The following is a 12531-nucleotide window of genomic DNA, read 5'->3' as shown; positions in this document are numbered from 1 at the left end:
CCTATGGGCGAGAATGAAATCTCAATCCATGTATGATTTGAGGATATGAGTTTTGAAGGAGTTGGCCAACACTAAGAAAGGATTAAAAAATCAAGAGGACCTAGAGCCAAACAAGGGTGACTATCATGTTTGATGGATTGTCAGATATTAAGAATAGAAGTTTAATAAATATACTGATTAATAACCTTTATGATATGGTGTTCTTGAATTCCATTAAGGTATCTGATAAATTAAAAGATATAGAGTCTCCTTTTGAAGTGCTAGATAGTGTTATTGATAAGATCAAAGAGAACTAAGTGGTTCAAGTGGTGGCAGATAATGCTAGTGCTCATAGGATTGCAAGTGCAAAATCGTGGAGAAGAGGAAGCACTTATGATGAAAGCAAAAAAAGATAAGTGAATTTATATATAATCATTCACGGGTTTTGACTCGAATCAAAAAATTTCCAAAAAGAAATATTGAGGCCTACAACAACAAGATTTTGTCACTACCTATTTAAATTTGAAGAGCATGTTGTAATTCAGGCAACCTTTGGAGGTTATATTCACTTCAAAATATTGGTTGAGTTGTGCTTAAGCAAAAAAAATATGAAGGAAAAGAAGTTAGGAAGATTATTTTAAATGACAGATTCTAACATAACATGGTTTATGCTAATATAACCATTAAGCCGGTTGTGCACATCCCAAGGATGATAGATGCTGAGAAAAAATCTATGATGGGTTTGTTGACCTCTGCAGCAGATAAAAAGAAGAAAAAAATGAATTACCTCTGTCAAAATCGGCAAATCCCACATGATATCCCACCGAATTACTGTTCATTCGGAGCCGTTTACGCCGCGTCCCATAAATCCTTCGCAGAGTCTCGATTCCGCCTCTGCCTTCATCTTTAAAATGCAAATGAAACAGAGCCTTCGGGCTTTTACTGCTTCCAACTCCTCAAGCCACAAACCTCCCGTCAAAGCCTCTTTCCCTTTGCAAATCTCCCGATTTCTGAAGCCCTCGCCTCCTTCCCTCTTCCATTGCCTCTGAAACCTCCTGCACTAACCGACCTTCCTCCGATCAAACTCGTCGATCTATCTCCACCCATACTGACGCCAAACTTTAACCGGCCTCAATCCTGCTTCCCCAAGCCGCAGATTCAGCCATTCCACCTTCAACAAGCCCGCAAGCCTCCACTAAATTGAACCTTAACTTCTCCCACATTCATCCATCCAACCTCATCTCTTCCCTGGTCTAAAGCCGATTGACCTCTCCTGTCCTAGCCAACCATAAGCATCCACCTAAAGCCACAGGACCTGAAGCTCCTCACTCTGATCCCCTTCCAGAACTCTGATTCAGTGAAACACCTGCACAAGCCAACCTTGCTCTGTCCGACCCGTCTGGCCCTTTCTCTGTATGTGATCAACTTCAACTGCCTTCTCCCATATAACAACCTCCACTACCATCCTAAAAGCCCAAAGCCCCAATACAACTTCAATACACTCAAAAAGCAAGTATAACATTCTCCTTTCCAGGCCGCACTCAATCTATTCAAAATTTGAAGTGATTGCAAATATTACAAGGAGCATGCAATGAATGCAAGTACCGATTGACGGTTTATTTACAAGCAAGGGTCGAATGAAAAATGCAGTGATATTCCTACAATCAATCACACAGAATCTCCTGTAAAATATCAAAGAGCTATCATGTCGGCTGAGATGCAAGCATCAATGCACAAATCTACTATACAAACCACAAGCTACCTTCAAGGTCAATGAAGGAATTGTGATGTTCTACAGAACTCCTACGAGCAATGATGAACAACACGCAAAGGGTATATCATGTTTACAAGCAAGATGAGAAGATTATAAAAGAGATGACCTACTTTCTATCAATACAAATACAACCATTCCCGATGATATCTATAAGTTAGAACCAATAGTCAACAAGAAAATGTGAGCCTTACAAATCCTTGTAGGAGATTTGTCATGTATATGACACGTCGCCTATAAGTAGAAGGAGAGATTTGCAGTGCAGATGCTATAGTTCACCAAAGGCAAAGGGTTACTTTTGATGAAAATGGCAATGCCACCAAACAATAATAAGTGAAGATCGTCTGTGAGCTACGAATGATTCTTGATACATGTTCAACAAATTGTCCACAGGTGACAGTGAAGGACATATAAGATAAGATAGTTGCTGCTAACCAACATGCACAAAGAAGTTAGTGGTGCATGTAGCTTAACCAGCAATCAAACAATAATTTGCAAGCAAATGCATTAAGCATCTACAAATTGTTGCAACTAAAGGCAATGTATTTGTAGCAAAAGCATAAGGTATTTATGAGTTGTTGCAAATGCTTACGGGTCGCCGCAAGAGACCTGTTTCACATGCATATTGTCGGCAAGCAGAGAAGAAAGAATTATAACAAGAGCAAGCTCCAACGAACAGTAGCAGAGGACTCGTTAGTGCACATACATCTACCTACGAAAAGCAAAAAATAGTGCACGACAATCTACCTGTTTGAAATGGGCAAATGATTACACTACGATGCCATGCCACCGAATCCGCAACATGCATGCAAGCGGACAGAAGGCGACTGTAAGTTCCCAAACAGAGCATTGTATGCATTCAAATGATAGTTGCCCGCGCAACTAATCAGTTGAAGTATTTTAAAATGCCCCCACATACACATCCAGTATCTATACACATATACACAAGTGAATACATCATACATGTACTCATATACCCGTTGGGCCCCAGCAAGTGTGTTATAGGTACACACGTAACGTCTAGGGATGCTACGCGGGTAAATAAATGAACTTAAGTTCGAATCGTATCCTTATATGCGGGTACATAGGAGTTGACATGGTTCGAACCATAAAAGAAATATACGATCACGACATCGACCAAAATATTTGTTTTAATATATTCATATTAGGTCTTCAAGGTTTATGATTAAGAAATTAACTCATAAAGGTATAAAGCCTATGAGGAACTCGATCCTCTATCGACAAGTAGACATAGTCGACAAGGTCCAAGCAATAAAATTCCCAAATGCCCATAAATATCTCGATGATGGCCGCGTTGTCAGAAGATTTCAACCTGAGGGGATAATACATTTTTAAATGCAGTCAAACCTTTATAAAGATCAAACTTCTACAAAGTACAAATACTTTCAAATAACCACATATACCCCGATAATGATCGTATTGACAGAAATCTCAACCGGAGAGGTTAATACCAAATATTGAAATACCACCAAAATCCAAAATTATAAAAAACATCAAAATTCAAAAATATTTAAAATCAAAATTCAACCATCAAATCACTTAAAATAAAATACATTCACCCTCCACAATAGTTTGTTGAGATGGACAAATTGAAAAGTACTTCAGCTCATAAAGAGTCAATGTCTAGTTGAAAATATCACTAGAATTCATTCTCAAATCATCTCTTGTCAGTAAGGATGTGACACATGTCCTCTAACCGACGGTTTTGTCGTCAAATGGCACCACAGGTAAACAGTTATGATCGGAGCCCTCTGAACCGGTTGATTTGCCACCAAATGGCACCACTAAATTACGGTCATGGCCAGAGCACGTATGCTCCCCAATGGCATCAAATCCCTAAAATATAAGTTAATAAGATATAATCGATAGGGCACAAAACCCTCTGTCAGCTAAGGTGGATTCAAATTTGTCTCCTTAGACAAATACTCACCCCAGGTCTATAAGGTACCCTTGGATAAAGCAACCCAAGGCGGCCAACAAGGATCCATCTATCAGGTTGGGTCGACTACCTCCTCTGACTAAGTAAACAAGGGACCATGATGGCCCGGACGGAATCATTGGATCTTGATCGGGTCTATCATCCATTCCCCCATCATCCGCTTTAAGTGCAAGATGGTGAAATTTCATGTTTTAAATTTTAATTTTCCAACATCCAAACCCATGTTGCTACTATATGTCAGATAACATGTATTTTTACATATCTGATCGACGACAAGCCTTAATCTAAAGTTCTCTCTCTCATTATTGGGATGGGTAATTAACTATAGGGGCTTGAGCCTATAAGAAACCAGAACTCATATCATAAAGTCCTCGCAAAATGAGGGCAAAACCTCTAGGTAGTGACTTATCTACAAACCCAATATGCATTCCCAAAATTTACCCTGAAACTTAATCCTTTAAAACTCCCCCTAAAAGCAACAGGGGAGGCCGGGGCCAAATTTTCGGAGCCTACATGGGTTTTCATATACAATGTTATAGATGAAGCGAATGAGTTGATTGCCCATAACTTAAGAGGTGAAGAGGGAAACTATAGAGAAATTTAGGATATTATTAATAAAATATGGTAGCTACAGCTTCATACCCATTTACATCCAACAAACTATTATTTGAATCATCAATTTCAATATGCAGATAATAAGTAAAAAAATCTTGAGATAATTTGATATTATACTATTGCATTGATAGACTTATAGCTGATTCATCTAAGAGAGCAAATGCTGACATGCAATTAGTGTATTTCAGGAATAAAGAATGCTTCATCGGTTTGCAACAGGCAAAAAAGAGTTTTAAAATGATCTACAGGTACTTTACTTTGTTCCTTTTTTGTTGGATAAAAAATTATATATTAAAATGCTTCATTCTATCTACTATACTCAATCACTTAAATCTCAGATGATTGGTGAATATAATTTGGTGATGACACTCTAAAACTGAAATGTTTTGAAGTTAAGATTTAAGATGAATGTGCTCTTATTCTAGATGTGAACGCAACAGGAGCATGTATAATTTGTTGCATTCAAAGAGAACAAATCATTTGACAACCCTAAGGATGAATTTTTTTGTATACATCATACACAAAAAGAGATTTAAGAAAAGAAACTTGAAGAAAAAAATTAAATGATGACAAGGACCCATTGATTTGTGAGGACATAACATCAAATGATGAGTAGTTTGTGGATAATGAAGTAAATATAACACCATCTGGATTATGAAAAGAAGATTTGGATCTTAATTTCTTTGATAATGCTTAAAACAAAGCATCTGCATCCACCATTTCTTTAATTTGAAATATTACTTTCATTTTTATGTTGATGACAAACAATTAGGAAAGAGTAAGATGACTGAAATAGATAAAGAAGTATATTGGAAGGCATTGGACTCCACAAGTGATAAGGTGGGAGAGGGAGCAATTCTTCATAGCAATGATTCAAATGAAGACCATCTCAATGATGACAGCAAAGATGACTTTTGAGTTGTTACTATACAATTACTATTTTCTTTAAGAATTAAATATGGATGAGTACAGACTTGAGAAAAAAAAAAAGAATTTGGGGTTGAATAATATTTTATATGATATGTTTATGTAATTACTATATTTTATATTATTTTGATATTTTAATATTTGAATTTAAATTCTATTTTATACAATTTATCCTTTGTCACTTTACGTCTTATATAATTTTTTGTTTTATATGCATGACAAATTATTTCTTATGACATATTTTAATATATTGTTTGGTTATTGTAAATAAAAAAAAAACACTTTTAATATTCATATTGATTTTATGCAATTTTTTAGTTTTGAGGATTACGCTTCAAAACGCATAAGGCATATGCCTATCCTCGCGGATCAAAAATGCCTCAATTCACAATTGTGCAAATTGATTTAGCATTAAAACATTCAATAGATACTTTATCAATTGGATGCACTTCATTGGAATAACTAAGATGACCACTTATTGATTAACTCAAGCCGTAACAAAAAATTGATGCAGAAAAAAATGAAAACACATTTAGAATTAGGCTTCGCTTGGGATAGCTTTCTTATTGTTTCTTAAAGCAGCTTTCTAATACAAAAATTTAAATTTTTGTACTTAAAAACTGCTTTAAAAAGTAGTAAGAAAGCCGTCCCAAATGAGGCCTTATGAGCTCTTAAAAAAGACAAAAAAAACTGCCAAGAACTAATAGGAGTAAGGAAATCCAACAGAAACGTAAGGCTAATGGCATTGCGTCCAAAGGCCAGTAAACAAAGTGTGTGCAACAATCTAACTTAAATTTATATCTTATTTTTAATCCCAATCAAAGAAAAGGATGCATGCGAGAAAAAGCCATCAATATTGGGAAAAAAGGGACATTTGATAGCAATCACAGAAAAAAGAAACAACGACACAAAATATTTGGGTGATGGCAATCAAAGCAAAATCAACGGCAAAAGATAAAAAGTACTCTGAGCAATGACTAAGGATATCGAAGCCTCTAATATTGCTCTTGCAGAGAGGAAGAAATAAAGTAGTCAATTGAAGAGGCATTTTTCAATCTCTCTCATGTAGAAGAAATTCAATAGCGTGAGTTCATGGAGGCGAGGTATATATATATATTCCTTAAGAGTTAAGTAGGGAATCATGAAAAAGCACACACATTTTCATTTATTTGATAAATTTCATTTTCTATTCTTTGTGTTCAAATATAAGGTGATTCGTCTATCACAAGTAAGCATCCACGTGAATGGTTTTAAGCCCATTTTGAAAGCCTTTAGCTTTCATATACAATACATAGCTACCAGTTCTACTGTGCTAGAAGACTTAAAACAGTAGTCAATAATAAGTCCAGTCCTAAAATTCATAGCATCCATGCCTGAATTTTTTTTCTTTTTAAATAAGAAACATAACTGTATGCCAGCCAAGTTTTTTCAGTTTCTGTAAAACCAGAAGCCAACATGGGTAATGTATAACTTAAAAGCTATGCTACCTAAAGCATCAGAAGAGCACAGCATATTTCGCTCTAATTGATTAAATTAAAAAAAATGGATGAAACAAAAAAAGAACTTACAATCATAACCAAAAATGAAGTTGAGATAGGTTAACTGTTAGACCAGTCCACTGGACCGGTCCAGCCGGTCCGCACGGGACCGGCATTTCGCAAACAGGCGGGATCTCCGCCTCCTGTGGAGATCGAGCGGCCCGACCGCCTAAGCGGAGCTTTTTAGGAAGCTTTTTTGAGGATTTTGAGAGGGAAATTTGAATGTAGGGATTGTTTAGGGATTTGTTTTTGATTTGTATGCATTAAATACTTTGTTTTCCTAGGGTTATGGTATCTTGAATTTGGCTGAAATTTGAGATCTCTCAGATTTAGGTTTTCTTTGGGCTCTAGCGGCGTCTATAGATTTGGGAGAGATCCATCCTCCTCTCGAATTGAGGATCAAGTGTATCTTGCTATTTTCCTTGTTCCTTTCATCAAATAATACAAGTTATCTACTGTTTTTGTGATTTTGTGTGGACTTTTGTGAAGATTTCTTTCTGTTTTCTGAAGATTGATAGGAAATAATTGAGATCTACAAGTGTTTCCTATCAAATTGGTATCAGAGCAAGTCTTGGGACCAGTGGAGGCTTTTTTCAGCAAATACTAGCAGCAATTTTTTGCCCGGAAAAGGAGGAAGTTGCTGTTTTTTTACTCCAAAATCCAAATTTTGTGAATCTACAAACTCCGGATTATAATGTCGGCCAAGAAAGTTGATACTTTGGAGGAGAGACTCGAAGGAGAGATGAATCACATCAAAGAAACCGTGAACGTAAGAATTTCTTCCATGGAAGGGCAGGTGGCCGATCTCAAGGATATGATGAAAAAAATGTTGGAGCTTCAAGCACAAATGGCAGCATTCGAAGCGAAGGGCCCATAAGCGAAGAACACCAATTCTGAAATCCGTAAGGAGGGAGAAGAGGTGGAAATCCTGAAAGTTGGAAGAAGAAGACCCTATATGGAGCCTTTCCATAGGGAGGAAAGAGGAGATCGACATGGGGAAAGGTATGGATATGGGGCAGCGGAGCAAAGAGGGGCTGATTGGGAACGCCATGAGGGGTTTTACGGCCGTCGGGGTGCTGATTTTGAAGGAAGAAGAAGGGCATTCGAAGGGTGTTTGGGCTATGGTAGGGCAAGGGAAGACCGGGAGACGTGGGGTGGGCCGAGCACTTGGGAGAGGGTAAGCTATGGAGGAATAAGGAGGAATGGTGGAGATAGGAAGGTGAGGAAGTTGAAGATGCCTATCATTGATGGGGAGGATGCGTATGGGTGGATCTATAAGGTGGAGAGGTACTTTGCCGTTAATGGGCTAATAGAGGAGGAGAAACTGACAGTAGCAGGCCTATGCTTGGAGGGGAAGGCACTGTCATGGTACCAGTGGAGAGACCAGAGGAGACCTATCAGGAACTGGAGGGAATTCAAGAACTGCATAATAAAACGTTTCCAAACTGACCAGGGAGGAAATTTCTATGAGCAGTTCTTTGCTCTGACATAGGAGGGATCAATAATAAACTACCACGAGCAGTTTGAGCACCTAGCCAGTAGGGTGGAGCGATTATCAAATACGGTATTGGAGGAAAACTTCATGAAGGGGTTGAAGGCAGATATCCGAGCAGCAGTGAAGGTTTTGATGCCTCATGTCTTAGGGGAGGCCATGAAGTCGGCCCAGCTTGTGGAAAATCAGAAGAATCTAGAGAAGGGAGCTATGAGCAATAGCTCAGGAGGCTCTTATAGGACGACGACCAATCTTCTAGCACCCAAGGGGCCTGCATCAGGCAACATTAATGAGACCACCAGAGAGAAGCCAGTAGGAGGGTGTGGGGAAAATTTAAAGAGACTGACAGAGAAGGAGATGCAAGAGAGGAGGGCAAAGGGGTTGTGTTTCAGGTGCGAGAAGTATACGCCAGGGCATCGATGCAAGGACCGAACTCTTCATGTTCTCACTGTCTGCGATGACAAGGAAACAAAGGAGGGAGGTGAGGAGGAGATGGAGGAGAAGCTACACTTGGATTTGACTGAGGTTTCCTTGAACTCAGTGGTAGGATTCATTACGAATCATACCATGAAGGTGAAGGGGCAGATAGAGGGCAGGGAGGTGGTGGTGCTAATTGATAGTGGGGCTACCCACAATTTCATTTCCACTCAGGTCGTTGACCAATTGGGAGTGAAGCTGGTGGACACCGATTGTTATGGAGTGATGATGGGTATGGGGAAGGTGGAGAAAGGTTAGGGAATCTATAAAGGAGTGATGTTGACCATCCAGGAGATTCAAGTAAGGGAGAACTTTCTCCCATTAGAGTTATGAAGTACTGATGTCATCCTAGATTTGAACTGGTTGCAAACCTTAGGAGAAACCAAGGACAATTGGGGAGCACTCACGATGGAATTAATGGTGGATGGGAGAAAAGTTGTTATAAGAGGAGATGCAGGGCTATCCAAAGCCATGGTATCACTTAAGACTATGGTTAGGGGCCTACAAAAGGTGGGAGAAGATTTTTTGGTGGGACTACATAAGCTGGATGTGATCATTATGGAGGAGGGAGGGAATGTTTCTCTTTAAGTGCAACGCTTGAGTCAGCAATTTGATAAGGATTTTCAGGCACATCAATGATGTCCACCTCCAAGGGAACACGAGTATATCTCCACCTTGAGGACAAGGTGGATCTTTGGCAGGAGAATATTGTTAGACCGGTCCAGCCGGTTCGCACGGGACCGGCATTTCGCAAACAGGCGGGATCTCCGTCTCCTGCGGAGATCGAACGGCCCGACCGCTCAAGCGGAGCTTTTTAGGAAGCTTTTTTGAGGGTTTTGAGAGGGAAATTTGAATGTAGGGACTGTTTAGGGATTTCCTTTTGATTTGTATGCATTAAATACTTTGTTTTCCTAGGGTTAGGGCATCTTGAATTTGACTAAAATTTGAGATCTCTTAGATTTAGGTTTTCTTTGGGCTCTAGCGGCGTCTAGAGATTTGGGAGAGATCGATCCTCCTCTCGAATTGAGGATCATGTGTATCTTGCTATTTTCCGTGTTCCTTTCATCAAATAATACAAATTATCTACTGTTTTTGTGATTTTGTGCCGATTATTGGGGAGAAAGTTCGTTGTTTTCCGAATATTGGAAAATAAGAAAAGAGCTGAGAGATTTTTAACTGTAGGAAATACCATTCTGAAATTAAAACTTACATGCATATTTGTCGCAGTCATGGGCAAGTAACCAAAATGGCCGAGCATTGAGGCTTCTTATCTCAGATAGAATTCACTTATTTGTAGATTCATGATCTCTCTTTTCAAGCCTCAAAATTTTTCACCAAAGTAAAGAATATACATCCATATTCTTCAGTTCATTTAGTTCTAGTGTTATATAGTCATCCTCCGTATAAGCGGCAACAATTTAGGAGAAAAATGGCCTGAAGATCTAATCCAAGAACTCTTGGAGCAAGACTCTCCCTGTTCATCATAAAGAATAGTGTAGTTATTGCTGCTAACATTTCTGAAGTAGCAGCCATCAGAGCTTTCATATCTGTACACTTGCTGAGTACTCGCCACACCACCAGTTACCAGGTTTCCCTTCACATGTATAACACCCTCACCAGTTTGCAAATTCCTCAGAGTGCTAAGAGATAGGCCGGACTGTTCTCCAAAGTACTTCCACTCCCCATTAAATCCCAGTGTAACATTCGCAATGGACAAGTAGCTATCATCAACCTGGTCGGAAGTTCCTGTGTATAGATACAAAGGAAAGCTCTGAAAAACCTGCTCAGAGTACAAGACTGAAGAAGGATCCTTTGCATAAATTCCATGATTATAGCTTATGCTCTGGTTCACTTCCTGAATGCTACCGTTGCCAGCAAACTTCATCTTATTCCTAAAATCTAACTTTTGGAAGAAATGAGTAGTGATATTTCCATAGGAGGACTTCACCCACCCAATTGCAGAAATCTTTCGCTTTGCACTGGTGTCAAAATTCCCATCAAGACCCTTAAAATCAGAGATCAAGGAAGGGGTAAACCCTAGAGCTTCATACTCAATCAAACTTCCTTCAGTTAAATAACTCCTGCTGTCTAACCAAATATGCAAATTCGCGTCAATGAACCAGACATCCAACGCATCAGTAACCCCAAACTGAAAAGAATGCTTGTTTCCATCTATAATCTTTCCCAAAAATGGAGTGATTTCTATATCATATGATGGCAGATCGAAAGAACCAATGGCGGAAATCGGTCTCCAAAGTAGAGGATTAATTCCTCCAGTGTAAATAACAGTAAATGGCCAGATAGATCCCACTAAATAGCCATCTAAACTCACAGTCACCTCCCTAAAAGCGCCATTCCCAGCAATTCCAGTAAGATTATTTTCCGATATATAAGAATTCGGAGGATTAGTGTACCAGAACTCATCATTAGAATGGAACGAAACATATACCTCAATCAAACCTCTATAAGCGTTGCTTGGTACTGCAAGCTCCTTTCCCTGCAAATCCCTCGAGTTCTGGATCTGAAACCACAACCCATCGTTCAAGGGTAGGGTTTTGGATATTGGAATGATTAGATCAGCGGGGGAATCAAACGCCGAAGAAGCTGTCCGGTCGTGATCGAAGTAGAAATGGAACGAGATGTTGACGTGGTAGACGCCGGTGTATGTTTGGTCAACGATGTTGCCGAGATAGACGGCAAGTGTTTGGGTTTTTGAGAAAAGAGATGCATAGCGAGTGACGTCTTTACGGACGGACCAAAGGATTCCGGTGGGCCGAGGCTCGGCTGTGCAGCTGCGGAGGATCTCGACGCCGGCGAGCCAAACGCCAAAGATGCGATCGAATTGACGACCGAAGCAGGAGGCAGACCATTCGAGGACGATGAGGGAAGGGGAGAAATGAAAGGGGCAGTGAGAGGGAGGGGAATAGGTGGAGGTAACTGGGGGTGAGTTGTAGGTATAAGCGAAGGAGTGTTGGAGGATTAGGATTGAGCAAGGCTTGGACTTTGTGGCGGGGATGGGTCGCCGGACTTCGAAAAATGTTGTGGGAGATGGTGAAGGGGAGGAATGGAAGACGGTGGAGGGTAGGTCGTCGGAGACGATGAGGTCACCTCGAGGATGGAGAGATGAGGAGGAAGATGGAATGGGGAGCAAGACGAGGAGGAAAGAAACGAGAATGGGTACAAAGTTGTCCATTAGAGGACGGTGAGAGCAATAGAGAAATGTCTAAATTTTTCATTTTGTTTACTTTGTTTAGCGGTTGGAGGGAGGAGAATCATAAGATAATTCGGGACCCGAAATTAATATGTGAAATTGTTTAAATTAACCTACCAAAATATCATCAGCCTTCTCCAACTCGTACTTTATCCCACTTTATTTATTTATTTATTTATATTAAGAGATTCGAAGTGATGGTGAAATAGATGGGGATATTATCAACAAAATTCAAGTTGGATGGTTGAAGTGGAGGAACGCATCGGGCTTGTTGGCAATAGAAAAGTCCCCCTCAAACTTAAGGGGATGTTCTATAAGATGGTGGTGAGACATGCAATGCTTTATGGTGCTTAATGTTGGCCATTAAAAGAGAAGCATAATATTAAGTTAAGTGTTTTAGAGAAGAGAATGCTTAGGTGGATGAGTGGCTTTACCCTTAGAGATAGGATACAAAATGAGCATATACATGAAAAAGTTTGAGTAGCTCCAGTGGAAGATAAGATTAGAGAGAGTCACCTTAGATGGTTTGGTCACATGAAATGAAGGCCTTTCGATGACTCG

General features: G+C 39.6%; 1 protein-coding gene across 1 annotated transcript; it reads right to left on the bottom strand.

The window, feature by feature from the left end:
- Positions 1-9921: 9921 nt before the first annotated feature.
- LOC110092837 (peptide-N4-(N-acetyl-beta-glucosaminyl)asparagine amidase A-like) lies at positions 9922-12028 on the bottom strand. The gene has a single exon (XM_020817530.2). It carries the CDS (start codon positions 11950-11952, stop codon positions 10144-10146), a length of 1809 nt encoding a protein of 602 aa, XP_020673189.1. The 5' UTR covers positions 11953-12028; the 3' UTR covers positions 9922-10143.
- Between the last annotated feature and the right edge of the window lie 503 nt (positions 12029-12531).

The sequence above is a fragment of the Dendrobium catenatum genome, unplaced genomic scaffold (genome assembly GCF_001605985.2).
Source record: "Dendrobium catenatum unplaced genomic scaffold, ASM160598v2 fragScaff_scaffold_334, whole genome shotgun sequence".
NCBI classification, from domain to species: Eukaryota; Viridiplantae; Streptophyta; class Magnoliopsida; order Asparagales; family Orchidaceae; genus Dendrobium; species Dendrobium catenatum.
This window is presented reverse-complemented; position numbering and strand designations above follow the sequence as displayed.